Source organism: Physcomitrium patens, chromosome 16 (genome assembly GCF_059467195.1).
Source record: "Physcomitrium patens ecotype Gransden chromosome 16, ASM5946719v1, whole genome shotgun sequence".
In the NCBI taxonomy this organism is placed as follows: domain Eukaryota; kingdom Viridiplantae; phylum Streptophyta; class Bryopsida; order Funariales; family Funariaceae; genus Physcomitrium; species Physcomitrium patens.
In genome coordinates this window covers 13,134,496-13,160,824 of record NC_143425.1, presented here as the reverse complement: position 1 = coordinate 13,160,824, position 26,329 = coordinate 13,134,496, and the positions used below count along the sequence as shown (strand labels likewise).

Below are 26,329 nucleotides of genomic sequence, written 5' to 3'. Positions count from 1 at the left end.
TTTTACTTTTGTAATTTAATTAAATTTTTTTTTTCTAATCCTTCTAAACCATTGAAAAGATTCTAGCATGCATAGGTTTTAATCATTCCCAAATATATCCCAAAGAAATTATTGTTTGTTTTTAATAAAACCAAAAATTCTGTTGATACATGTTATTATTAGACTCTTAATATGAAGGTGTTCTTTATTTTTTTATCTCCTTGTTTTTAGGAGTTCGTTATAAAAATACACAAATATTCCTAAAAACTACCAAGATTTGTATTTCCTAATTCTAACTTTAAAATAATAAAATATTTCAATGTATTTTGATGAACAATATATTTTTACATAGTTTCAATTAGTGTATAAATTGTGTGTGATTCTATAATTTGTGAAATTACTAGTAGTAGAACATTGTACGATAGTCATAAAAATTTAATATTAGCTCTCATCTATTTTCTACTTCCTTGTTAGAGATATTTTTGGTCTTATAAGAATCATCCAAAAACCCTAACATTTTTTCTGCTTAAAAACAACTCTACTATAGCTCTCTTTCTATATATGCAACCTTCATTTGATGTGCATAAAATCTCAATTACAACTATACTGTAGCTCTCTTTTTATATACACAACCTTCACATGATGTGCATAAAAATCTCAAATTTAACTCTATAAATATTCTATTCAAATATATAAATAAATAAACAAAAACATATTGATCAATAGAAATGCATGCTAGTCTTTGTAAAAGTTTATCCAAATATTAGCTTATCACATGTGTGTTACAAATTTCTCTCTTTTACAACTACATAGCTTTAACATTGGTAATTGTTTTAGTTAGTTAATTTTAATGTTATTTATAAATATTTTTATTGATAAAAAAACTCATTAGAATTTCAAAGAGTGTATATATATATATATATATATATATATATATTTTATTAAGACGTTAGAAAAAATATGAAATTGATACTTGAAATGAATTTAATTTAATTAATATAACAACCAATATTAAGTGTAACTAACTAAAGATGGGAAAAGAATTATATTACAACATCAAAGTCATATGACTATTCTTCTTGTAAATTATTATAAAAATACAATCATATTTATTAATATCGTCCATTCAAACCAAATACCAAAATGTGTTAACAATATAGTATAAAAACATACAAAGGTATTCTTTTATAATCAACTCGTTTTTTGTACTTGATCTTGAAGTTCCACTATGTTATCTTTATTCTGATAAAAGACAATACATAAATAGTTTTTCATTCTCAGAAATATATAAATTTATATATTACCTCGTTAAAAAATATATCAAATTGATTTAAAATATATCAAAATGGATGGCAAATTGTGCTGGTAGTGGCAAAATCTGTGGTTACATGTATAAAATAAAACACATGACTTACATTTTGTTTTTAATTCTTTTAATTCTTTTACATTTAATTATATGATTTATGATTCTTCGGTAGCTCTTTTATTTTTATTTTTATTCTCAAAAGAGTTTGGCATTGTTAAATAACTATTTGATGTCTTGTAATTTTTGATAACCATGTGTATTAAACTACAAACATCATGTATATAAATTAAAATTAGTCTTTAAGAATATCAATGTTTTGAACTATTTAATTTAATTTTAGAAATAAATTTACAATATATATATATATATATATATATATATGTATATATATAATCTGATGAATATTATTCTCCCAACTCAAAGTTTTTTATAATTTTTTTCTATAAATCTTTAAATTATATATATATATATATATATATATATATATATATCTTTCTGATCATAAACATTTTATGAATATATCCATTATAAATTTATTATTTACAACAATGATTTTACTTATATTAATCAATACATATGTCCAAATTGCTTTAATCTAATGACAAAATTAATATTTTGAAAATAATTGATACTTGCAGTAATTTAAAATGATTAACTAAAATCGAATATTTAAATTTATTTTTATTTATGAAAAAAATTATAAGAATAAACTATTTTATATATTTTTATATTAATTAAAACATATCATGATTATATCATGTAATGGTTCGGATTAAAATATATTAATAAATGATTATTGGTAAGATAATTAACCATGAGAATTAGACACTTTGAATGACTCTCTATCAACATATCCTTGACTCAAAGCTACCAAATCAGAACAATAACATTTCTTTCAACATTTTCCAGAACAGTTTTTGGTCATCAAAAGCATCTTAAACCCAAAACCCCTACCTGAAACACACAATAGCAAATGTACGTGTTAATCTAATTTACTTAAAAAAATATACACTTCTATTTGTATGGATGGATTTGGTCCTAGCAAACTCAAATACATCAAGTGGAGGTGTATCAAAATAGACTTATTTGATTCTACGTTTGATCACTAAAGTAAAGATCTAGCTTTCGGTTGGTAGTACATAGAAGCATAGAATTAATTACTTTTGGTTCTCCTTCCTCAAAATTTATTAAAAAAATTCTCCCAAGTTATTACAACGCCAAAATCTCGCGGAATAGGATTCTGCCACGTGGAGGAGACGCAGGGACTCCAATTGCACAAGTCAACCCAATCATCTGAACTAGACCAATAATTGTCAATGCACAAAGTGGACCCACACCCGTGGTCCTTGCTCTCCCCCACCTTTCCTCCTATCACCGTGGCCCACGCCCTGCCCAGTCAGCAACTTTATGGATGAATGTATATAGATGGGTGGACAGAATAAGAGAAGGACCACCATCTCGCCGTCTGTTGCTCAGAAGAAATAATCCACGACTTGATGAAAAAACGAACGAACGACTGAGCATTTACTGATGGATGAGCCGCAGGACACCCTTTGCGGCGACACAGAACCATAAATTATTTCCTTTCTCATCTACCACTTCCAATTTTTTATTTCTATTAATCGACATAGAAAAAGGAGACAAAAAGCAAAAGAACTAATGGGAGGGAATGCTTTTATGTTCCACATTCAGGATGCTAGAGAAGCTATGAACAGAATTCCTATCTTCCGTTCACAGCGTTCATCCAAGCTTGTCATTTTTGGTTTAATCGGACGCCGTAATTAGAATGAAAGACGTGGTTATTCTAAGGAAAGGTGCCACGTAGAGGGGGCAATTCCGCGTTGGAACGGGCGCGGAAACCAATATGCAAGCTGGTGCGGTTGAGCAAAGAGGGGGGTCGGTAACTAGGGCGGAGGGGAGGGAGAGGGAAAGAGAGAAAGAAGAGGAGAGAGGAAGGGGAGTGAAAGGAACAAGGAGGAGCCACAGCACTGCAATGAACGAAAGCACGCGTTTGTACCAAGGGAACCATTCAAGACATATGCTCTGCTCCGCCACAGTTTACCATTCATAATTCCCCCTCCTTCTCTGTCTCTCTCCCTCTCGCGCTTGCTCGCTTGCTGGCCTGCGTCTGGCCATCAAGCGATTGCACGCCACGGCTGGCTGCTCCGACCGCCTGAGTCGGTTTTTTCGTGGAGATTTGACGCAGTGGAGGACGTTTGTTCGGTTTCGGTGCAAGTAGATCTTACTATTTAGGAGTGATCCGACTTGAAGCGAGGGCGAGTGGTTCTTTCGCCGAGGGTAAGTAAGTGTGTGGAGGATTTCTGCACTGGTGGAGTGTGGGAGAATGCGGGTGACGTGTTTAAGCTCTCTTAGACGCCTGGACTTCGCAAGTTTTTGTAAATTTGGTGTGTAGATCTGGGGTTGGAGGTTTTGGATTTCCAGTGCGGATGTAGCAGATAGCTGCAGATAGCTGCAGATAGCGAGCCGCTGCGGATTTTATGCGGCCAGGGGTGAGTGAGGTGGAGGGAAATTTACTGTCGGTTCCATATGCTTTGTTTCGAGTGTGTTGGCCGACCTCGTAGTACGTATTGCCTCGTCCACCGTTGTAGCGCATGGTCATTTAGGTGTGTGCGCAAATATTGCGAACTGGCGTTCGTTCTCGCAAGATTCATGCGTTCAACTTTGGCTCTTGAAATATATTACGAGCTCTGGTGCCATCATTCTCGCGCCCTTGATAGAATGTGAATAAAAGCTCGTCATTTAGATTTTCTTGGTCTTTTATGGCTGAGATTCTTCTTTGGATTTCACCTCCAAAGTGTGTTTCGTACTGCCTGATGATTGATAGTTTATTCACCAGTGACCATTATGTAGATTTCCCTTCTTGTATTATCATGGATACCCGTGATCTGAGTACGGTACTTTCCACTATTGGTTTCAGTAACGCCAAAATTGCATTTAAGTGTCGTTCCTCTGCCGTTTTTTTTTATTTAATCTTTTTAGACCTAAAGGGTCGCTCATCACTGCCCTTGGGCCCATTCACATGCAAGAGTGATCGTCTCATAGCTGGGCCATATTTTTTGTGTCGTAGGTTGACGTGTTTCCTGTACATTCCAGGCGTGTAACGACAAGCTTTGTGGTTAATTAGGTATTGATTTTGTGGGCGGGATTTGTACGCAACACTGCACTGTATCAACATCCATCAATACTCTCGGAGACGAAGTTCACTCCAGCTCATCTGATCTGGTTATTCATGGCAGCGTGTTGTGTGTAACAGAAGACCGACGCTTTTTTCCGTATAAATTGCTGTGTACCTACAGCCCCTGCCAGATTGGAGAGCCAGTTCTTAGAAAATAGCAGCCATGATGAGCTCAGTGAAAGCGAACATGGAGCCTCCAGTTGAAAAGAAAGAGGAGAAGAAAGCAGTTTCAGATGTGGGAGCTTGGGCCATGAATATTATCAGCTCTGTTGGTATTATCATGGCTAATAAACAAGTTATGTCGAAAGGAGGTTACGACTTCAGATTTGGTGAGGTTTCACGAGCCACATATGGCGATCTCGAACCATGCTCGTGTTTCTTTCGCCGTTTGTTACCTACGATTCAGTTGCAAACCCTCAGGTTGACGCAGTAGGGTAATGGACCTGGGATTTATAGCCATTGGATGTTCATTGCATGAATTCCATCTTCTCTTACTGGCTAATTCCTGGATGCAGCAACAACTTTGACGGCGTTCCACTTCGCCGTGACGGCAGGAGTGGGTTACGTGTCTTCTGCAATGGGCTACTCTGTCTCAAAGCATGTGCCATTCAAGGATTTGTTTCTGTTCTCCTTGGTGTCCAACACATCTATTGTTTCTATGAACCTGAGTCTTATGCTAAATTCTGTCGGCTTCTACCAGGTATTTGGATGCATCCAAGGCAACTCATTCGAAATTTATAAGATGTATGTCAGGAAGTAAATTGTGCCATCAGTAGGTTGGAGTGACAGTCGTATTGTTGAAACGCATCTGATCCACAACTCTTTGATTAAAGTAATCTCTTCATCCTCGTAATACAATGAAATGTTTCAAGCTCTTACCCCCCATCCGAGGTGAATTTTCTCCCTCGAATGTACAAAGGAAGAGCTCTGTGAGTCCCTACCTCTGACAGCTTGTTCACCAAATTTCTTGCTTCTTTGATACAGATCGCTAAATTGAGTATGATACCCACTGTGAGCATTCTAGAGTGGATAATTCACAACAAGAACTACACAAGGGAGGTCAAGATCTCCATATTTATAGTTATGATTGGGGTTGGCGTCTGCACTGTGACAGACGTTAGTGTTAATCTTAAGGGATTTTTAGCAGCTGTTACTGCAGTAATTTCTACTTCACTCCAACAGATTGTAAGTTACCACTCACTAGATTTTTTTCTGCTGAGTTAGAGAGTGTCATAGTACATCTTATTACGTCTAGTACAGAAATTCTGAAATCCTTTGTCGGATCCCCTTCCTGGTTGACTTCGTGCGTACCATTGCGATGGCATTGTCAGCTCTGAGCCGGTTGATTGGTTTTCCTCCGTGCTGAGCAGATTTTGACATTATGTTCTTGTTTCACTTTCCTGATAATTTTTTTGACATTCTGCAGTACATTGGTGCACTGCAAAAGAAGCACAGTTGTGGCTCTTTCGAACTTTTAAGCAAGACCGCACCTATTCAAGCTGCGTCGTTGATAATCCTTGGTCCCTATGTTGACTACTTCCTCAATGGCCGCAACATTTTGGACTATTCCTACAGCATTGGAGCTGTGGTAAGTCCTGATACTGCACTGAAGTTCTTGATTTGCGTGCTTCATACATTGTTCTGTTCTTTCTAATAGCTAACTCTGCTACTCTGCGAAAACAAGATTATGTGCTAAACTGTATCGTTGACCCTGCAGATGTTTATATTGCTCTCATGCGTTCTTGCTGTATTCTGCAACATCAGCCAGTATTTGTGTATCGGGAGATTCTCTGCAGTCACATTCCAGGTTATCTAATGCGCTTACTCGTGTTGTCGACTGGATTGGTTATCTATTTAAGCTGCCATGTGCAATTTACATATTTCTTTACATCATTATTACCCTAACCATTTCCACTGCCGTCTTTTGAGATGCTTTCTTACAATGCAACTTAAAATTCAAGTGGCTTTTGGACTTTGTGCATATGGCCGACACAATTATACTAAGTTTTCTTTCTTTGTAGGTTCTGGGACACATGAAGACTGTTTGCGTCCTACTTTTGGGATGGATTCTTTTTGATTCAGTGTTAACCGGGAAGAACTTAATGGGCATGTTCATGGCAATAGTAGGAATGATCACCTACAGCTGGGCCGTGGAATTTGCCAAGGCACAAGCAGCTAAAGCCGCTTCTGTTAAAACTGTAGAGCCCAACGCATCGGAAGAGGAAGTTAGCTCGTTATTGAAAGGTGACTTGGAATTAGGGAAGTCGGACAAGTACTGAGCAGATTCTGACTAGGACAGTTACCATCGGAGGGGCTTGCGTTTTTGAAACGCCCTCACCAAGACCATTTCCTGCTTGGAGACCGTATATTAAAGTCGGAAGACTGAAGACCTTATTCAGCTTACGCTTGGAAACACTGGAAAATAGCCATTTCAGTAATCATCATTGTAGTTAGAGTGTGGGGACAGTTCCATTCCTCATTCTATCGTCTCGCTGGGAGCACGAGGCTGGAGTTAGTTAGCTCCTTTTTTGATCATGCCGATTTCCTCGCAATCAATTATTTATTCATTTCTTCCACGGAAGCCACTGTCTATCTTTGAGTACGATGAAAGTGATTTTGCATGTTAACTGCAATGTGCACAACAAGCTTATTTCGTTAGCAAATTCTCTTCGACGCACCGCCTCAGACAATTTCGATGTTCATTTCTGCAATGCACGGGAGGACTTGGCATCACAGCTCATCCAGTCGATATTAAATGGCACATTTATTCGATGATTTGACAGCAATCACATGCATGATTGCACTTGAAAAAAGCACATTTGTACATGTCGATTCTGTTGTGGGTATCAAATGTGTTGAAATCAGTCCCTATTTGTAGGACTTATGAATCTTACCATCCGCCGAGAAATCGGCTCACAAACTTCTGGACATTAGATGTAAGCACTTGAATACCCAACCCCTAATAATAATAATGCGATCACTGGGACGAATCTGTGTACAGCTCGTGGCGTTGAGTGCAAATAAACCTCTAAATTAGACCACCTCCGCGGCATGATAGGGAGCACTGTTCCAACCACGCGAAGTCGAGCTTTTGATACGTGGCTGGAATGAAGCACTGTTCGGCCAACTCTCTCCTGTCCTCATACCAGAAATACAGACACTTTTGAGGAGAATTTGAAAACTATGGAACCCAACAATTACGTGTACACCCAACAGAATTTGACAAATACCCAAATGGCGCCATAGCGATAATTGTGTTGGGCACCACGAATTTGGAGCCGCACGTGGTCGGAACGAGGAGAAATTTTGTGGGTGCTTCGTTCAGATTTAGGAGTTTTCGAGGAATTTCAGTGTGGCGCACCTTCCCCGGTGCCCGATCTCGACCAGGTCAAGTCAAACCCTAAAAAACAATTCAACTGGGCTTGGCTTGGCTTCTGCGAAGGGAAGGGTAATAAATGAGTGAAAAACAAAAACTCAACGACACCCTACAATCAATCACCTTTTTCACCTCCTTTATTGAACTGAAGGTTAATGCCTTTTTCTGTATCATAGCATTTTTTTTTTTGCCTTTTTCATATATTTTTTAATCTTGGATTATTGTTTTGTCTTGTACGATAACTTGGTAATGATTGTTCCTAATTAAGTTTGATAAGATTTCCTACCCTAATTAACATTTAGAATCTCTCAAAGTTTAAATGCATTAAGCCACTATTATATCTTAGTACCTACCAAATATTGTGCAACATCACTGATGCTCAAAGTTATGTTTTTGATGGGAAACAAACAATACATTGTAATTTAAGAACCAATACTTTTAAAACTATTGTTTAAAGTTCTGTAAAATTTTTACACAAAATTCTTAATTACATAATAAATATTTGTTACCAATGCATTTTCTATTGTATTCATTTTTGCAAGAATTTTCTTTTATTAAATAGCCAATGCTTGATTTATCAATTCAATATAATATCAAATTTAATTTTATTCAGTTTTATTTGTATGTTAAAATTTACAAAAATATGAAAGATATTTTTTTGCAAGCTTCTTTTTTATTTTTATTTTTTTAATTTATTTTTATTTTTAAATAGTATTTTTTTCTCTATATAAATATATTTTTCTTCTAATTTTTATGACTAAAACCCTTTATATTAAATTTGTCTCTATTTTAATATAACTTAAAGCATGTAATAGATTTGATCTACTTTAAATATAATGAAAATAAAAAAAATGTTCGAAAGACAATTTGTAATTATGTCTTTTAGTTAAAAATATATGTCTTTAAATTTATAATTTTTTATTAATAAAAATTTAAAAATAAAATTAAGATTAGTTTTATTTTTTAAAGTTGTAATAAATAATGTACATGATTTCTAATTTCATATTTAATCAAATTTAAAGTTTAATTATTAATAAATATAAAAATAATATTTTTTATACTTTTTATAATTATTTTATAATTTAATAATACATTAATTCACAAACAACTTAAAAGTAAATTAGATTGGTAAATCAAGACACTATTCAATGGCAAAATGGACCAATTATAATTTTTATTAATTTTATTATAATAATATGTAATAGTTAATTGAAGCCCTATTTATTAATTAATTAAAAAATATTTGTTTTTAAAGTAATTTATTGGTTATTTCTTTGATATGTATTTTTACACATGATGAAACATTACAAATCTTTATAATGTGGTTTGAATGATATAATACTTATTAGTTCTTATCAATCAGGTCAATAAAATAAAAAGAAAAAAAACTTCACAACTATCTTTATTCTAGCTAAAATTTTATCTAATAAAATAATAATAATTATTGAATTTACCATAGTAATTAAATAATTTCAATAGAATTGACTAATACATCTATGGCCAATTTAACAATTAATCCATAAAAAATAAATTTTCTATATCAATGATAAAATAATCAGATTTTTTGTGATGAACAATTTGATTTTGGAATTTTTATTTTATTTAAGTTAACAGTGTGTAGTGATATTGTCTAATCTATTTTAATATATAGATGTTAATCGAGCTTTTGGAATTATTAGCAAACATGGAACAAGATCTTATTAAATTAGACTTGATATATATAATGATTGAAAAGGAAACAAGCCCAATTTATTACTCAACCTTTGACCCAATACTAGCTAACTTATAGTGCTACTGCTTGAGACCCTCTAAGTAGTGTGCTACTTCTTGACAACTCCGTTTTGCTTTCCCTGACCCTTAAATATCCCTCTACCTTACTACATTCTTGTTAATTTTGATGGCATTGTAATTGCATCTTATCTCCTTGCTTACTACTCCTCTAATGTCATGCTATTGGGATATTTTAGTGAATATCATCTAGAAGCAAATACAAGTTCCTTAGACATGTAACATTGTTGCAAGTAGATGTGATTACCTTATGCGGATAACAGTAAACAATTATTTAAAAACTCTTTTTGTATAACATAAATCAGATGCAAATTTATGTAGTACAATCTATGTAGCAACTAGTAATAATAAAAAATGCCATATGTTTCATCTAATAAGTTATAATTATAGAAAATTAATCTTTTTATTATAATTAATCAAATAATTAAATAACTATTACCAAAAATAAAATAATTAGATTAATACTAATGTTGTAGATAAATAATCTCTTAATAATAAATATATACTTAAGATAGCTAAATATTTATTATTGATTTTTTATTTAATTATGTAAAAATATTTTTTAATATAAAGATAATAAATAGAATCAATAAAATACAATAATCTAATAACAAATACAATCTTTTTATGATTGGATTGGTATAAAATATTTCTATAGTTTAATTTTAAATTACATTCATAATATAATTAAATTAGAATTTACTTGTTTGAGATTAATTCATACTCCTTGAATTTTTTTGAGATCTTTGTATTAATTCTTTAAAAAAGAAGCAATATTATGTATTTGATCATTTACATATTCAATCTATTATTTACAATCTTATCTAAGATGAGTGCTTCAGTTTCAAAATCCAAAAAAATCTTCTCAAGTTTCATTAATTTTGTGTCTACATTCACATTTTGAATTAATACTTGGGTGTATTTTATTTTCACAAATTTGACTAAAACAAAAGCATTGACATAGATTTGTCTTTGAATAAAGTATAAATCATGATTTTAGTTGCATAGGAGCTATTATCTTTAAATACTAAAATTTTGTAATTAAATTTTTTTCTCTTATTAAGTTTATTACTTTTAATTTTACACTTGGTAGTTTACATTTAAATAAAATAGTTAAAAAAGAGTCGGCACTTCCAACATTTGAACAAAAAATCAATAGTATAGGACACTTTACTTGCTATATGTGTTGTTTCTTAGTCAACTATAGTTTTACTATTTATTTATTTATAAAAATATTTTTTCTCCTATTTTCTATGATATTAATGCTATTGTAGTAGTAAGATATTTTATCCAAAAAATTAAGATAAATAAATATACAATAATATATATATATATATATATATATATATTATAAAAATATAATTCTTGTATAAATTTTTTATAACATTTTTATTTGAATGTGTACTTGTGTATTAAAAGATTTTGTCTTAGTGATTGAAACATACAATTATGATTGTTGTAAAATGAACTATTTGTATGTGTAAATGTATAAGTGTTTTCCTCTTAATTTAATGAATAATATTTATATTAATTCTTAAGATTATATATATATATATATATATATATATATATATATATATATAGTAAATTTTAATTTATTTTTTATTCTTTATATACTATTTTAAATTTTTTATGATTATTTTGGTGTATTAAAATTTTAGAATAGGATATAAAATCTAACAAGCTTATTTTGCATGCACAAGTAAAATTTGTTATTAGTAAATATATATTCTTTAATATTTGATACCTTTTATTAAATATTTTAATCTATTTTTGTTCATATATATATTTTTTATTTATAAATTCTTAAAATCATAGTAAAACTTTCATGATAGTCTTAAAATCTAATATACCATACAAATATTATATTCCTTGCATAGTTATTATCATTTTAATTTTTTAAATAAGTCTAAAAATAAAATGATATATATTCTTATTATTTTTATATTCATAATAATTTTTAAACTTATAACAAAAAATTTAATTAGTAATGCATTTTTTTGATTAAAATATTTAAACATCTATAGCTCAAAGATTTAAGTAGCTGTGGCATATAAGCACCGCATATATTCTTTTCTTTACTCTATACTATTATAAAATTCTAAACTGAAATTAAATTTATATTTTTAATCAGTATATAAGTCAATTGTTTTGTTGCATGTTCAAAAAATCACTTTATTTTTTTGATGTAACATAGTACAAAACGACTACTTATTATAAAAAATTACAAAGCCAAATATATTTTTTAGCAATGTAAAATTTTATGTCTTTTGATTTAATTTGTTCTGAAACACATTACTTTTAAATAATCTTCAATATCTGATTTTTACAAAAATAGCATCTTCTTCTATAATATAATTTTAAAATTTACCAAATCTCATTTGTTTTTGTCTTTGATAAAAGAATGTGTTGTAAGACTCTTTGACTTGGTTTTTTTTTCTTGAATCTATATATATATATATATATATATATATATTATTAAATAATATCTTATTTAATTTATTTAATGCATATATATATTTAAGTACCATTGTAAAATATTTTTAAGATCATAATTAAAAATAACAAAAACAATATTAGTTTTTATGCAATAAATAATATTTCTTTAATTGTTTATAGTATAGTTTATATTAAATAGATTGTGGTATTGATAGTAAATACTATTAATTCAACATGCATTTTTTTCATAGATTTTTAAAAATTTATATTTTTTATAATTTTTTTTTATAAATATTTTTATTGATTATATAAAAATATAATTTTTCTAATTTAAGCTCTCTTTTATAAATTATAGATTTAAATTATTAAAAATAAAATTATATTAAAAATATTTTATTTTTATTTTATTTTTATATTAATACTTTGCATAATAACTTAATTTAGAACTTTATGCTTCTTTACATATATCATAGACATAAATATTTATTCTATTAAGTATTTAAATAAAAAGAGTAGATAGATGTAAGTGAAAGCATGTAATTAATATAATATCCTATAGAGAAGCTTGTTATAAGCTTCATAGACTTGGATTTGACTTTATATGTATCTATAGGTAATTAATAGGTTGAAAACTTGGCCAATAATTTGGCCATCTATTGCACACGTTGACCACTTGGGATATAAGTTGGCTACTTGGCACATATATAGGAAACTTACTTTGCAAACTAGATACATATTTTGCATGTTGAACATATATTGGAGGTCTTATAGAATGTTCCTATATAACTCTATATATATATTATCTAACTACATACATAAACAAGTAACATAAGAATGCTCCTATATAGATGCCTTCTTTATTCTAGTCAATTCTTTTCTTGTTTCTACTCTAGTTTCAAAAGCCTTTAGTTTTTGTAGTCTTTGGCAATAGCCATTGTAGTTTTTTCTTGAATATACATACTTATATATTTTCTTTTTTTCATCTCTCTTTGATATATATCTTAGTTGTTTATATACATTCTTTTAGTTCTTGTTCTTGATAATATATTCTATTGCAACCACATAGATAAACAATCTTTTTAATTAAGAGATTTTTTTTACATTAATTATATATATATCCATAAATATTTCTTAAATTTAATATTTTTTTTTCAATTCTTGGATTTATTTATTTAATTATTATATCAATTTTTTTATATACCCTATCTAAGTTTTTTTTTTTTTTTTTTTTTTTTTTCTATACGAATATATTTTTTTTCTATACGAATAATTTTTTTTTCTAAAAATATTTTTCTTTTTCTCTTTGCTACAATTTCATAAAAAAAATCTATATACTTGTAGAATGATTCTTTAAAACTTTTATTTTAAATCCTCCATAATGCCTATATAGAAGCCACTTGTATTTCTATTAGGCATTTATGACAACATATTGTTTTGTAATTGGTTACAAACCTATGAATCAAGTTCTAAATGACTTATCCTAATATCAAAGATTATGCTTGATTATCTTGTAATTTCTACTCAATTCTATTATTACTCACTTATTTTAATTTAAAAATAAAATTCGATTATTATCTTTTATTAATAATAAAATATTTTTATAATATGTTAGATGTATTTTAATTTTTAATTTTTTTTATATAATAAATACTTAATATTTCAACTTTCTAAAATTTAAAATTCAATCAATAATTATTTTTTTAATAAAAGCACATGTAGTTTTTTAACACATATATTTATCTATTCTTTGATATTTTTATATCATCTTTATATGTCTACAAATAATATATCATACCTTGTCACTAATGTCTTCTCATACAATTCTTAGATAAAATTCCTAACTCATCAACAATACTTTGAAAGAACATTTATTTTAAAAAATTTTGACAAAAAATAATTTCAATAGCAAATACACTCTTGTGTATTTAGAAATCTGATAAGTTTTGTAGAACAACTATTGTTATATTCTAAGACAATTATTAGATGAATGAATATGTAAAAAATAATAATCTTAAAGAAATTTATTTAAAATATAGTAAAAAATTTCTTTTAAAATTATAAGTGAAAGATAAGAAAAAGTAAAAATAATAGTATGTAGTTGTTGTTGTTGTTGTTGATTTTTTTTTTTTTTTTTTTTTTTTTTTTGTGAAAGGAATTCTAATTACTTTGTAAAACTATAAATAAGGTAAAAACAAGGTAGATTAGCAAAAAAAGTATATAAGAATCTTTATGTGAAACTATAAAAATGATTCTAAAAAAATTGCCTAAAAGACCTTGGCTTTATACTTGAAGAAGATTAGTTATGAAGTAAAGTCAATATCAGACCTTATGACATAAGTATGCATGTCTATCTTAAATGCAAATTTTATTATTTAATTTGAAAAATAAGGCTAAATCCTAAACTTGAAGAGAATTCTATAAAGGTTGATTTTGAGGAATTTTGACTTCTTATGATTTTGTATTTGAGAAATATAATGGTATTTATATTTAAGGATATTTTGTGACTATTTTAGTAGATCTATAAATGGTATTTTGTTTGCTTGTGAATATAGTTATATCAGATATGTATTGTAACTTTATATTCAATTAGACAATTATATTATAATTTGTTAGTATTCAATTAGGTTAATACATTAAAAATTAGAGATTTAAGGGTGAGAAAAGATTTCCAACATTTGCAATTATTTTATAATTGGATTAAAGTAAAAATTTATAAATTAATAATTAATAAAAATATCAATATCCATGCAAATTTTAGAGAAAAATTAACAATGCATGAGAAACATTGTAATTAAAAAATTAGAAAAAAAAAACTACTTGATTTTTAAGTAAGTATTTGATTTTTTGCTCAATTGATAAGTAAAATTTATTTCAAATTTCTTATGCATATTTTAACTAAGATCTTAAATATTATAAAAATATTGTAGTGAAATTGATAGCTAGTGAAAAGATTATAAATACTTTAATTTGCTATTGGATTTACTTACAATTGATTAGAATTCAAAGACATATATCACAAATAATAAAAATTCTAATATACTCTTGTATCACTCAAAAAGAATAAAAATTTATTTAATATCAGAATTAAAATACTATATAAATTTGTGGTAAAACTTATAGTATAATATTAGAATTAAAATAAACATTATTAAAGATAAGAAGACTAGAGCCTCTTAAAGTTAAATTAAGAAAAAAAAAGACATTGACAAGAATATAGAAGGCTTTATTTTTGCTTCTATATATGTTACCTAACTAGAAGCTCTACAATAATATTTTATAGGAATTCTTACATGTGTCTAACTTGCAAGATAAATTTCCTATATGTGCACCATATGGCCAACTTATATCGCAAGTTGCCAACGTGTGTAACATGTGGCCAATTTTTTGGCCAAGTTTTCAACCTACTAATCAACTACAAACACATGTAAGTCAAATCTATATCTATAAAGCTTTTAAGAAGCTTTTCTATAAAATATTATCAAATCTACCTTCATTTATTTTCTACTACATATTCCATATTTAAATAATGATATGTGTTTGTGCATTATTTTTTCTTTTAGAAACAAGTTTCATAAGGAGCAGTGATCACATGTTTGAAAAAGTCTAAAATATGCCAAATTATATTTATCACATATCCTAATCATTATTCTTCTTGAAGGTAATTGATAGGTCATCTCAGTCTTTGATAGTATTCTACGCAAAATATAAAGTCTAATTTAATATTTGATCAATATTAAGGCCTTTATAACTTGTTTCAAATAAAACATTTGAGATACCATTAGAAGTGGTTCCTACCTCTAATAATATCACCAAACATTGAGGGTTTCTTTTAAGGTTGTAATATCAAACGCATTGTATCTCACTATCTCTTCAAGACAGAACATGTTATTTTTGATGGTCTTTACCTTTAATATGTCATCTTAAATGCTATGACAATTGTAATGTCTTATCTTATAATTTAGCAAACAATAAATTTTTTAATTAAATTTACAAATTATTGATTCTTTATTGTTTTAGCACTACAAATGCATAGAAATTACAAACAAAGATAGAAAATAGAATGCAATCTTTACCAAATATTATTTCTTCTCCAGCAAAATACAGTTTGATTCTTTAACTTAATTTTGATAGATGTTGTCAATATAAAACATTAATCTTCTTTACTGCATTTATAATATTCTTAGCTAGCTTTCATGTGCATTTATTAATATCATATTTGTGCCAATGAATAAGATATTCCAATGTATTTTGGGACCACCTTAAATCTAAGACTTCTTCATCCTTAAATTTTTAATTATTATCTATTTTTATAAAAAGAATTAATATTTGATTTTTTTGATATATCTATTATCTTATATAGTTTTAAAAGAAATACATAGAATACAAGATGGATCTTTATAGACTCCAATACATATATTCCATATATAATTGGATTGATTTATTTGTAAATAGAAATTGATCAAAGTCTACAATAATTCAACTTGTTATAAGAATAGTTAATCTTGATATTATAACAAACTAACTATATCTTGCCACCAGCATAAAAGTAAGATTTTTCCTTGAAATTGATATTTATATTGATTTTTTGTTGTTCTTGAGCCTTAATTATTGCATATAACTCTTTTTCCATAGGATTATCAATGTTTGAAAAATCAAAAGTATTAAGTCATGGATGATAATCATAATTGATAAAAAAAGATGTTTATTAAATAAAAGAATATATGGTGTCATTATTTGCAAACTCTACTAATGACAAAAGAGTTATTCAATCATCTTGATTGTAGTTGATGGTACATCTCAAATACTATTGTAAAACTTCATTCTCTTATTTTGTTTATCAATCAATCTAAGGCTAGAAATCTTAAGATAGTTTTAAATTCATCTTTAATATTTTGAAAAGTAATCTCCAAAACCTTGATACAAATTGACTCTATCTATATAATATAATATTCTTTGACAATTGATGATAGAATTAAATATTATTAAAAAAAAGTTTAATTGTTTTTTTTACTATTGTTAGTTTTTATCAAAAGATGTTATATTTGTGAAACAATCTACTACTATAAATATAAAGTCATACAAAATTCAATTAAAGATTTGTACTAAATTTGTAGAAATTGAAGACCTTGATTGTTTTGATTTTAGTAATGATTGAAGAAGTCTATAAAATTGATGACAAGGAGTTTTTAATCTTGAACAAACATCACTTTGTTATACAAAAATTTTAATTGCTTTTTACATCTAAAGCCACCAAAAATCTCTTCATATTGATACAAAGGTCTTATTGATTCTAAAATATCTTGCACTTGAAAAATTGTAATGAACTTAAAGAGTATATAGATGTACTTTGTCTTTTAGAATATATAAGCATCTTTTAAAATATAGTAGATTGATTTTGAACTCAAATTTAGAAATATTGTGAATTATAAAAAGATTATTATTAATTTCATGAATAAAAGGATCTTAAGACATACTTCATTGAATTTATTTTAAAAAAATTTGAATCAACAATCAATTTTGTTTTCACTACTTGAAGATAAAATTTCTTTGGCTTAAAATCCACCATTTGTTGCAAATTATTAGTTACATTTTTTTCTTTTTATATAAGATAAGAAAGTTTAAAAAAAACATATGATAAAATTTATTATTTTTTTAATCAACAAGTGATATTGAATTCAAATCTTAACAAAAACATCATCCAATAAACTTGGCAATGATTTAAAACACATGCTGATATAAAATACTTAGGATTCTTGTAGTTAATATACATGATGATTAAACTTAAAATACCTCCTAGATAATTGTGCTATCCTTGAAATAAATCTATAAATAAAAAAGTATATTATTATTGATTTTGTAATTGATCTTAATCAATAGATTTTTTTAAAATGAAAAGCTAGAAGATGAAGTTTGTCATCTATTTTGATTTGAAACAATATCAAATTCAAAGCTTAGTCTAATGTTTTTTTTTTTTTTTCATAAAATATCCTTTTAAAAAATCAATGTAATATTAGTTTGATGCAAAAATTAGAGTTGACTTCAAATCTTTAAATGATGCTTTGGTTTCTTTATTCCATTAAAATTTGTGTTCATAAGTCAAATATTATTGTATTGTAATATGATTATATAGTAAAAATATAATCAAAAATGAATTTTTGATTTATATATAATCATCTTGGTTTAATGATAATTGAAGATATTTAAACATGGCTTTTTATAAAAGCCTCTTAATTTATTTTTTTTATCTTAATAGCTAATAGATTAAAGATTGATTAGTGATTTTACCTTCTAGATTTTAGAAATTCTTTTTCTACCTTAAAAAGGCCATAAATTAATAAAAATAAAGAAGAAGAGATAAATAATTAATATGGTTGATACTAAGATTAAATTAAAGATAGGATTGGACTAAAAAATTTTAAAGATAGGTTTCTATGATATCTGAAGATCTAGTAGTTGGAATAAGGAAAAATTTGGCATAGTATTAGAAGATTTTAAAATCAAGCTTTATACCGATTTTAAGCTAAAGTTAATAGTTGAAAAATAAAAAATTGTTACTGGAATATCTACATCATTTTTTAAGTTAGCAATTGAGTGACATTAGTACAATTTTTTGGATGTTTTTTCACAATTTGTAAGTTGGATTGAGTGAGTTTTTGTAAGTATGTAAGAGACTCATAGTAGCATTAATATGCAAATTTTTGTACCAAATAGACAATCAAATTAGGAGTTATAACTTGTTGAAGCTTACTAGCTAAAATTAGAATTTATAAAGAAAAATAAAAATTTCCTAATTATGAAAGTAACAAGGAAATTAGACTTTGTGTATAGTTGAGGTTACTAAGAAGAATATTTTTGAGGACTTTGTATTAGCTTTAAAAACTTTTGAATTCAAATTCAAATTACATTCTTCTTCTATGGATGAATCCTATTAGAGTTTCTTGAATACTTATAAAATACAACTTCACCTTCTACAATTATGTACCCAATGCATTTCCAAACAAGACAATATATAATATGACATAGTATATGAAATTCTTAGCCAAATTCTTATTGATGTATTCTTTGAGTGCAATCAACTTATTTTGTGATAAGCTATAGATTGATTTAAATGGCGATTGAATCCTTTTTTGAAGATCAAATGAGCAATTATAATATCTATTGTAAAATAAAGTAAAAAATCTCAAGAAAGAATATGACCTTTGGTAGGTATTGCAAAAAATTCTAACTGCACGATTGTTGTTGTAATTAGATAAACTTGTTTTTCGGCATATTATCTTCTTTGGCAATCATGTTCCTTATTTTGTGATTGTATTGCTTCTTTGGATAATATTATGCATTGTGCTTAGGTTCTTTATAATATAAGTACAATCCTTCTTGTCAATATTGAATCTTTGATCACTTACTAAGAAATTTGAAACATATTGTATAAATTTATATTGATGTTTTTCTTCATGAATAAAATTTTGATGATTTAGAAATTATTGCCATGACTTGACTTGTACCTCTCCAATAAAATCTTTGAAATTTAGTAACATATATGGTAGCTAAATGTGATTCATGTCATAAAAATAGAAGTTTGATTTCTCCTATTTTTTTTCAATCACTTTTTTAAAATAAGGTTGTAAACACTTTCAAAAATGAATTTAGATTGTAGAAGAATTATAAATATATTTTTTTTTATCAAAGGTAAAAATAAAAAGAAAGTACTTCTAAATAGTAGTACACCTACGAATCAAACTTAGATAAATTTATTAGAATATTAAAAAAGATACAATTTTAGATAGAATCTATTTTTTTTTAAATCTTTAAATTTTTTATCTTGTTCCATCAAACTTTTCTATCTTACTTATCCTTACATCTTTCATACTTTAGTAGTAAGTCTTTTTAAATTCAATTAAGAGTTTGATCTATTTGCTTCTTTAAATTACACAATTTTATGGCATATTTTTTGAATTTTATTGTTAATTTCTTTTATATGTATATAAAAAAAAACTTCTATAGTTGATATATGTAATATATGAGATTTCTATCCAAATAACTTTGACAAGTATGTGAAGATCTACATAGCTTTTAATCTATTCTTACTTCTACTAAGTGTAAAATCTATAATTTTTGCTTTTATATCTTTAATTAATGACTTAAATAAAATTACAAGTAAAATTAAAAGTGAATATTTTACAACCACTAATATCAAATAACCATTTCTATAAAAAAATAGAATCTTCTTTTTTAAAGAAAAGAATCGATGTTGTAGAATAAAAAATATTAGTTTAGAAGTAAATAATCTGAAATTTTAAAGTACAACAAAAGAAGTAAAATAATCTACTCACTTGTAAATAATAATAATAATAATAAATTAGCATTCTTATCAAACTATCAAGGATATGATTTAAAAATAATAAAAACCATAATACACTCTTAAGTTGGACACATGTTAAAAGTCCTTTAAAACATCACCACATAACTCTTAATTAGATAGTATATATGGAGGCAAGAGTGAAGCCTTCTTCACTCTTGTCAATGCCTTTTTAGTCCTTAGTCTTATTTCAAGACTTTCTAATCTTCTTATGTTTGGCAATAGTTATTTTAGTTTAATTTTGTACCATTTTTGAATGATTTTTTAATCTATTTGAGTTAAAATCAAGTGTATTTATCTTTTAGTACCTTAAGATTAATAACTTTAATAGTTTGACAAGAGTGCTAGCTCATTGTTCTTATTTTGTTTTTAGAAGTGAGTGGATTATCTCACTTTTATTATTGTGTTTTGAAGGTTTCGGACCAGACATCTTTAAACTAATATTTTAGTCTTTTAATTCTGATTTTTTTCTTAACAAGAGTACACTACCTTTCTTTGTAGAAATTTTTATTTGATATTAGAGGTTGTAAATTATCCTCTTTTAATTTGATGTGTAAGTTTTTTGAGTTTTGTATAGAAGAAAAAATTATAGATGTTACTCTTAATGGAAGTGAGAATAGATTTGCAACTATTGCAGATCTTTATAACCTTACTAACACTCTTGGGATAGAAATCTCATGTATTTCTAATGTGAACTGTGGAGATACTATTCCTATGCCTGTGGAAGAAGTCAACAATGAGATTCAGACTCTAAGCCAAAAAGTTGTCTAATTGAGCAAAATAAATAGATCAAATTCACAATTAAATATAAGAAGTATTGTTTCTATAAGTATAAGAAAGACAAGGATAAGTTTTTTGGAGAAGTTTGACAAAATAAGATCAAAGTTTTGATGATTTCTACAATAAGTGAAGTTCTATTTAATGTTGTATCTTTTGCAATACTGTAATAGATTTACTCAATTTAAATTTATAGGTGTAGTTTTATCCAAGAATGATCTCTCTTAGTTTGTAGCATTGATATAAAAAAAGATTTATGATTCTTTTATGATTTAAATTCACTCTTGGAAGTCATTACAATCATATTAGGAGAAAATAATTCAAAAAAGATAGCAAAGATCAAATTTCTATCTTTACAAAAAGATCATGTTTAACTACGACATATGGTAAAAAATTCCAAAATATTTCTTGCAATGTGGATTGAAATGATAAAGCTCTTATCAATCAATTTTAATATGAATTGAAAGACAATATCAAAGATTTATTGTTCACAATATCAAGAGCAGATTCATTAAAATAATTTATTGCTTAAGCTATCATATATAATATTTGACTCTTTGAAAGGTACCAAAAACAAAGGTTTGGTTAGAGAGGTGTAAGTCAAGTCATAGCAATAATTTCTAAGTTTTCAAAAGCTTATTCATCAAGGTCAAAACATGTGCAAATTGACATAATACATTTTAAATTTTTCATTGAGTAAGAAAAGATTTGACATCATCAAAAAGGATTGTTTTTATATTGTGGACAATCTAAGCATACTACTTAGCATTATTTCAAGAAGCAATGTAATTATAGAATGATGAGCCTAATTATCAAAGAAAATAATGTATCAAAAAATAAATTTGTCCAACTACATTAAAAAATATGCAGTTAGAATCTTATATAATTTATAATAAAAATCCTATTTTTTTCAAATCCCTCATTTCATTTTAGAATAGAAGTTTTTTTGTGATCAATAAATCACAAAATCTTTGTTTTATTAGATTCAAGAATCTGAGCTTGTTTATAAAAAATAAATCTATTAAAAAATAAGAAATATCTTTAGTTAAGAAAAAAAACATATGCATATAGAAATAATAGATGGTCATTTGTTGTCTTTTGAAAATATTATCCATGAAATGGTTTCTTTAGATATAGGAACTAAAGATCATAATATCTTAGTAATATTTAATATCATTAGATCTACTTCTAATCTAATTATTTTAAGATTATTATAGCTAAAAAAATATAATCCTCAAATAGACTAGATTTCTTATAACCTTAATTTTTCTTGTAATTTATATTGAGATTTTTTTAGTCAAATAGAAATCCATAAGTTCAATAGAACCAAATCTTTATTTGTAGATAAAAAAGTTTTTAAGCATATTGTAAAAGCAACAACAAATTTTGATATATATGCTGTACTTATTTTTGATAGAAAAAAATACTTTAAGTGGTATTCTAAGCCAATATTAAGATTATTAAGAAAATTTGGAAAAAAAGAATGCATATATTCTTCCAAATCATTGTTTCTACGATTATTCCATTGATCTATAAGAAGGAGTTCAAACATCATTTGGACCATCCTATGGCTTATTATAGAACAAGTTAGGTGCATTTAAGAAATATATTGATAAAAACTTGGCTAAGAACTTCCTATGCTATTTTAAATCTTCAGCAAGAGCCTCTAATTTATTTGTGAAGAAAAAAGACAAATCTTTCTAGATAAGTGTGATTTATGGATGATTCAAGAAGATCACCATTAAGAAAAGGTATCTTCTACTTTTTATTTCAAGACTTTTTGATGAATTCAATCAAGCAAAGATCTATACAAAAATATATCTATAAAGAGCATATAACTTAATACACATTAAAAAAAGAGATGAATAGAAAATTACATATTGAACTAAATATACACATTAAAAAAGAGATGAATAGAAAACTCCATATTGAACTAAATATACACATTTTAAATATAATGTTATGAATTTTAGACCTAAAAATACACCAATTGCTTTCTAATATCTAATGAATGATGTCTTTTTTAAGTTTTTTGATGATTTTATTGTCTATTATTTAGATGATATTTTAATCTACTCTAAAAATATAAAAATATATGAATTTTATATTTATTGTGTATTATAAAAATTAAAAGATGCATAATTATATGCTAAGATGAAAAAGTGTGGATTTTATATAATCCAAGTTGATTTAGGATATATTATTTTAAATAATAGTTTTAAAATAGATCCTAAGAAGGTCATAAATATTATAGATAAGAAGATTCTAAAAGCATTCAAAGATCAATAATATTTTTTGAGATTTTTTAATTATTATTGAATTTTCATCAAGAAATTTTTTTAAGTTGCAATTCTTTTTATATATTTGAATTATAAAGACAAACTTAAGTGGAGCAAAGAAGTTGAAGTAATTTTTAAAGCCTTAAAAATATATATATATATATATATATATATATATATATTTTTCTACCAATCTTGTTTAATATTGACTTTTTTAAGGATTTTGTTTTTATAGAAATATAAGCATCAAACTTTGCTATGAGTGTGATGTTGACTCAAATGAAAATAAATAACAAATTCTATCTATTTTTTTCTATTAAAAGAAATTTTTAGCAACCAAGATCAATTATAAGATTTATGACAAAGAACTTTCTAGAAATATGCATTCATTTAAAAAAAGTTTTCTAACCTAGTTATTATATATTTGAATCAAAATAATCTCAAGTATTTTATGTCGACACATATTTTGAATTTCTAAGCCCATTAGAGCATGACTTTATTAAGATTTGATTTCAAGTTGATTTTTTAATCTAGAAAACAAGGTTTATTAGATATTTTTTCTAAATGTTCTTATCTTCAATCCAAAGAAGATATAATTTTTAATTAATAAAAATAATTCTTGTAAGGTTGAAGCATTTTTATCTTCAAGTAATGAAATCAACACTAATTAGTGATTCAAATTTTTTGAAGCAAGTTTTGTTAAATATGTCCTTTGATCTTCTTCTTTGTGATATAAAGAAAAATTCTTTTTCAGTCTCATGATACTTCTAAGCTTCAGTCTAAAAATAATATGTTCTATTTTGAAAGATAATTATATGTTTAAAAAAACAAAGCATAATTATATATTCTTCAAGTTCATCACAACTTTTTAATAGTCAAACATTTTAGATACAATAAGACTTTGGACTTAATATCTAAAGATTTTTGGTGGCTTCAAATGTAGAAGGCATTCAAAGAATTTGTGTAATCAGATGATATTTTTTTAAGATAGAAAACTCCTCATCATTGATATTATAAACTTTTTCAGTTCTTATTAATTTCAAAACAACTATGATTTTTTTATTTCTATGGATTTTATCACAAATCTTTCAATCTTAGGTACTTACGATTCTATATTTGTGATAGTAAATCTTTTTACTAATATGGCACATTTCATATCATATATAAAATCTATTACATGTAAAAAAAAAAAAAAAAAAAAAAAAAAATTGCTTAATAATATCTATTGCTATCATGGATTGTCCAAAGATATTATATTAAATAGAAGAAGACAATTTTTATCAAGATTTTAAAAAACTTTTTTAAGATTTAAAAAATAGATATAAAACTATTTTTGACTTTTCATCTTCTAACTAATGAATAAACAGAGCATATAAATTAAATTTTGGAATAGTATTTAAGATGTACCATCAATTATTCATAAGATAATTGAACAAGTCTTTTGCCATTGGCAAAGTTTGCTTATAATAACATGATACATTCATCTATTCAAAAAACATATTTCTTTAATAATTATGGTTATCATCCATAATTTGATATTTTTTACTTTTCAAAAGTTGATAATCCTATAGCAAAAGATTTGGCAAATCATTTATTTTAGCTACATACAAGAATGAAATCACAATTAAAAGAAGTTTAAAAATAACAAAAAAATAATATGGATGTCTATTGTAAAGAGTAACTTCAATTCCGTGTTGGTGATAAGATAAGATTATTTTATTGTAATATCAAAACTAAATGTCTTTGTGATAAGTTGGATTACTATAGGCTTAAACCATTTCTTATTTATAAAAAAATCAATTTAATTACCTATCAATTTTATCTATTAGGATCTTTGAAGATCCATTCTGTATTTCATGTATTTTTTTCTAAGCCATATAAGATAGTAAATATCTTGATAAGAAGACAAATGCCACCTCTTCCTAAAAAAATGCATAATAATCATGAATTCAAAGTAAAAGAAGTCTTAGATTCAAGGCAACACCAAAATACGCTAGAATATCTTTTCTATTGTTGCAGATATGGTATCAATGAATACACATAAGAGCTTGCCAAAAATCTTAGAAATGTAGCAAAAAAGATTGATATTTTTTACTAACAAAATTTGTTAGTAAAAAACATTTATTAGTAATTAATAACAATCTTTTTTAAATTAATAAAGATTTTAATCAAGATGAAGAATTAAAAATATTTATTATAATGAAAAAAATTTAAAAAAAGATTTCATACTATCTTTTATCTTTGTTTATAGTTTTTATTTATTTTTTATACTAAGGAGATGAAAAATCAATAACTAGGAGATTTAATTCAAGAGATATTATTTGTTGACTTATTGGATAAGATATTATGATTGTCACTACCTTCAAGCCAAAGTAATAGAAATGAAGATCCTCAAGAGTGATATGTTCTTCCTCAAATAAATGGTGAGATATAATACATTTGATATTACGACCTTAGAAGAGACTCTCAATGTTTGGTGATTTTACAAGAATTAGTAACAACTCTTAATGATGTTACAAATATTTTGTTTGAAGGAGGTTATGAAGACTTCAATAATAATTAAATAACAAGGTAGTTTTCATGCCCTGAAATAGAATATTATTAATGGCTAAAAAGACCTATCAACTACCTTTAAAATGAACAAAGATCAAAGTATGTAGCAAATATAATTTATGATACTTTAGATTTCATTAATAAGCGAATTAATATTCTTTGTGGAACTTGTCTTTAGAAAAAAAAAATATCACAAACATATATATTTATTCTAATAATCATTTAGATAATAAATAGATAGAAGTAGATTAAAATAGATAAATTTAATAATATCTTATAA

The 26,329-nt window shown here is 26.5% G+C and overlaps 1 protein-coding gene across 4 annotated transcripts; it reads left to right on the top strand.

The window, feature by feature from the left end:
- The first annotated feature begins 3,364 nt into the window (after positions 1-3,364).
- On the top strand, positions 3,365-7,062 carry LOC112293779 (UDP-rhamnose/UDP-galactose transporter 3). Of its 4 annotated transcripts, none has more exons than XM_024543606.3 (7): positions 3,365-3,583; positions 4,560-4,810; positions 4,997-5,181; positions 5,466-5,666; positions 5,908-6,069; positions 6,199-6,288; positions 6,503-7,062. In XM_024543606.3, exons 2-7 carry the CDS (start codon positions 4,645-4,647, stop codon positions 6,758-6,760), a joined length of 1,062 nt encoding a protein of 353 aa, XP_024399374.1. In that variant the 5' UTR covers positions 3,365-3,583; positions 4,560-4,644; the 3' UTR covers positions 6,761-7,062. The 4 variants fall into 4 exon arrangements, with proteins under 4 accessions (XP_024399374.1, XP_024399373.1, XP_024399371.1 ...); XM_024543605.3 differs by having other exon boundaries at positions 4,543-4,810; XM_024543603.3 differs by having other exon boundaries at positions 4,431-4,810.
- The last annotated feature ends 19,267 nt before the right edge of the window (positions 7,063-26,329 follow it).

Coding starts and splice junctions, on each gene's coding strand:
- LOC112293779 (XM_024543606.3), top strand. CDS start 4,645: ATGATGAGCTCAGTGAAAGCGAACATGGAGCCTCCAGTTGAAAAGAAA. Junction 5,667..5,907: donor CTACTTCACTCCAACAGATT/GTAAGTTACCAC, acceptor GACATTCTGCAG/TACATTGGTGCACTGCAAAA. Junction 6,289..6,502: donor TCTCTGCAGTCACATTCCAG/GTTATCTAATGC, acceptor CTTTCTTTGTAG/GTTCTGGGACACATGAAGAC.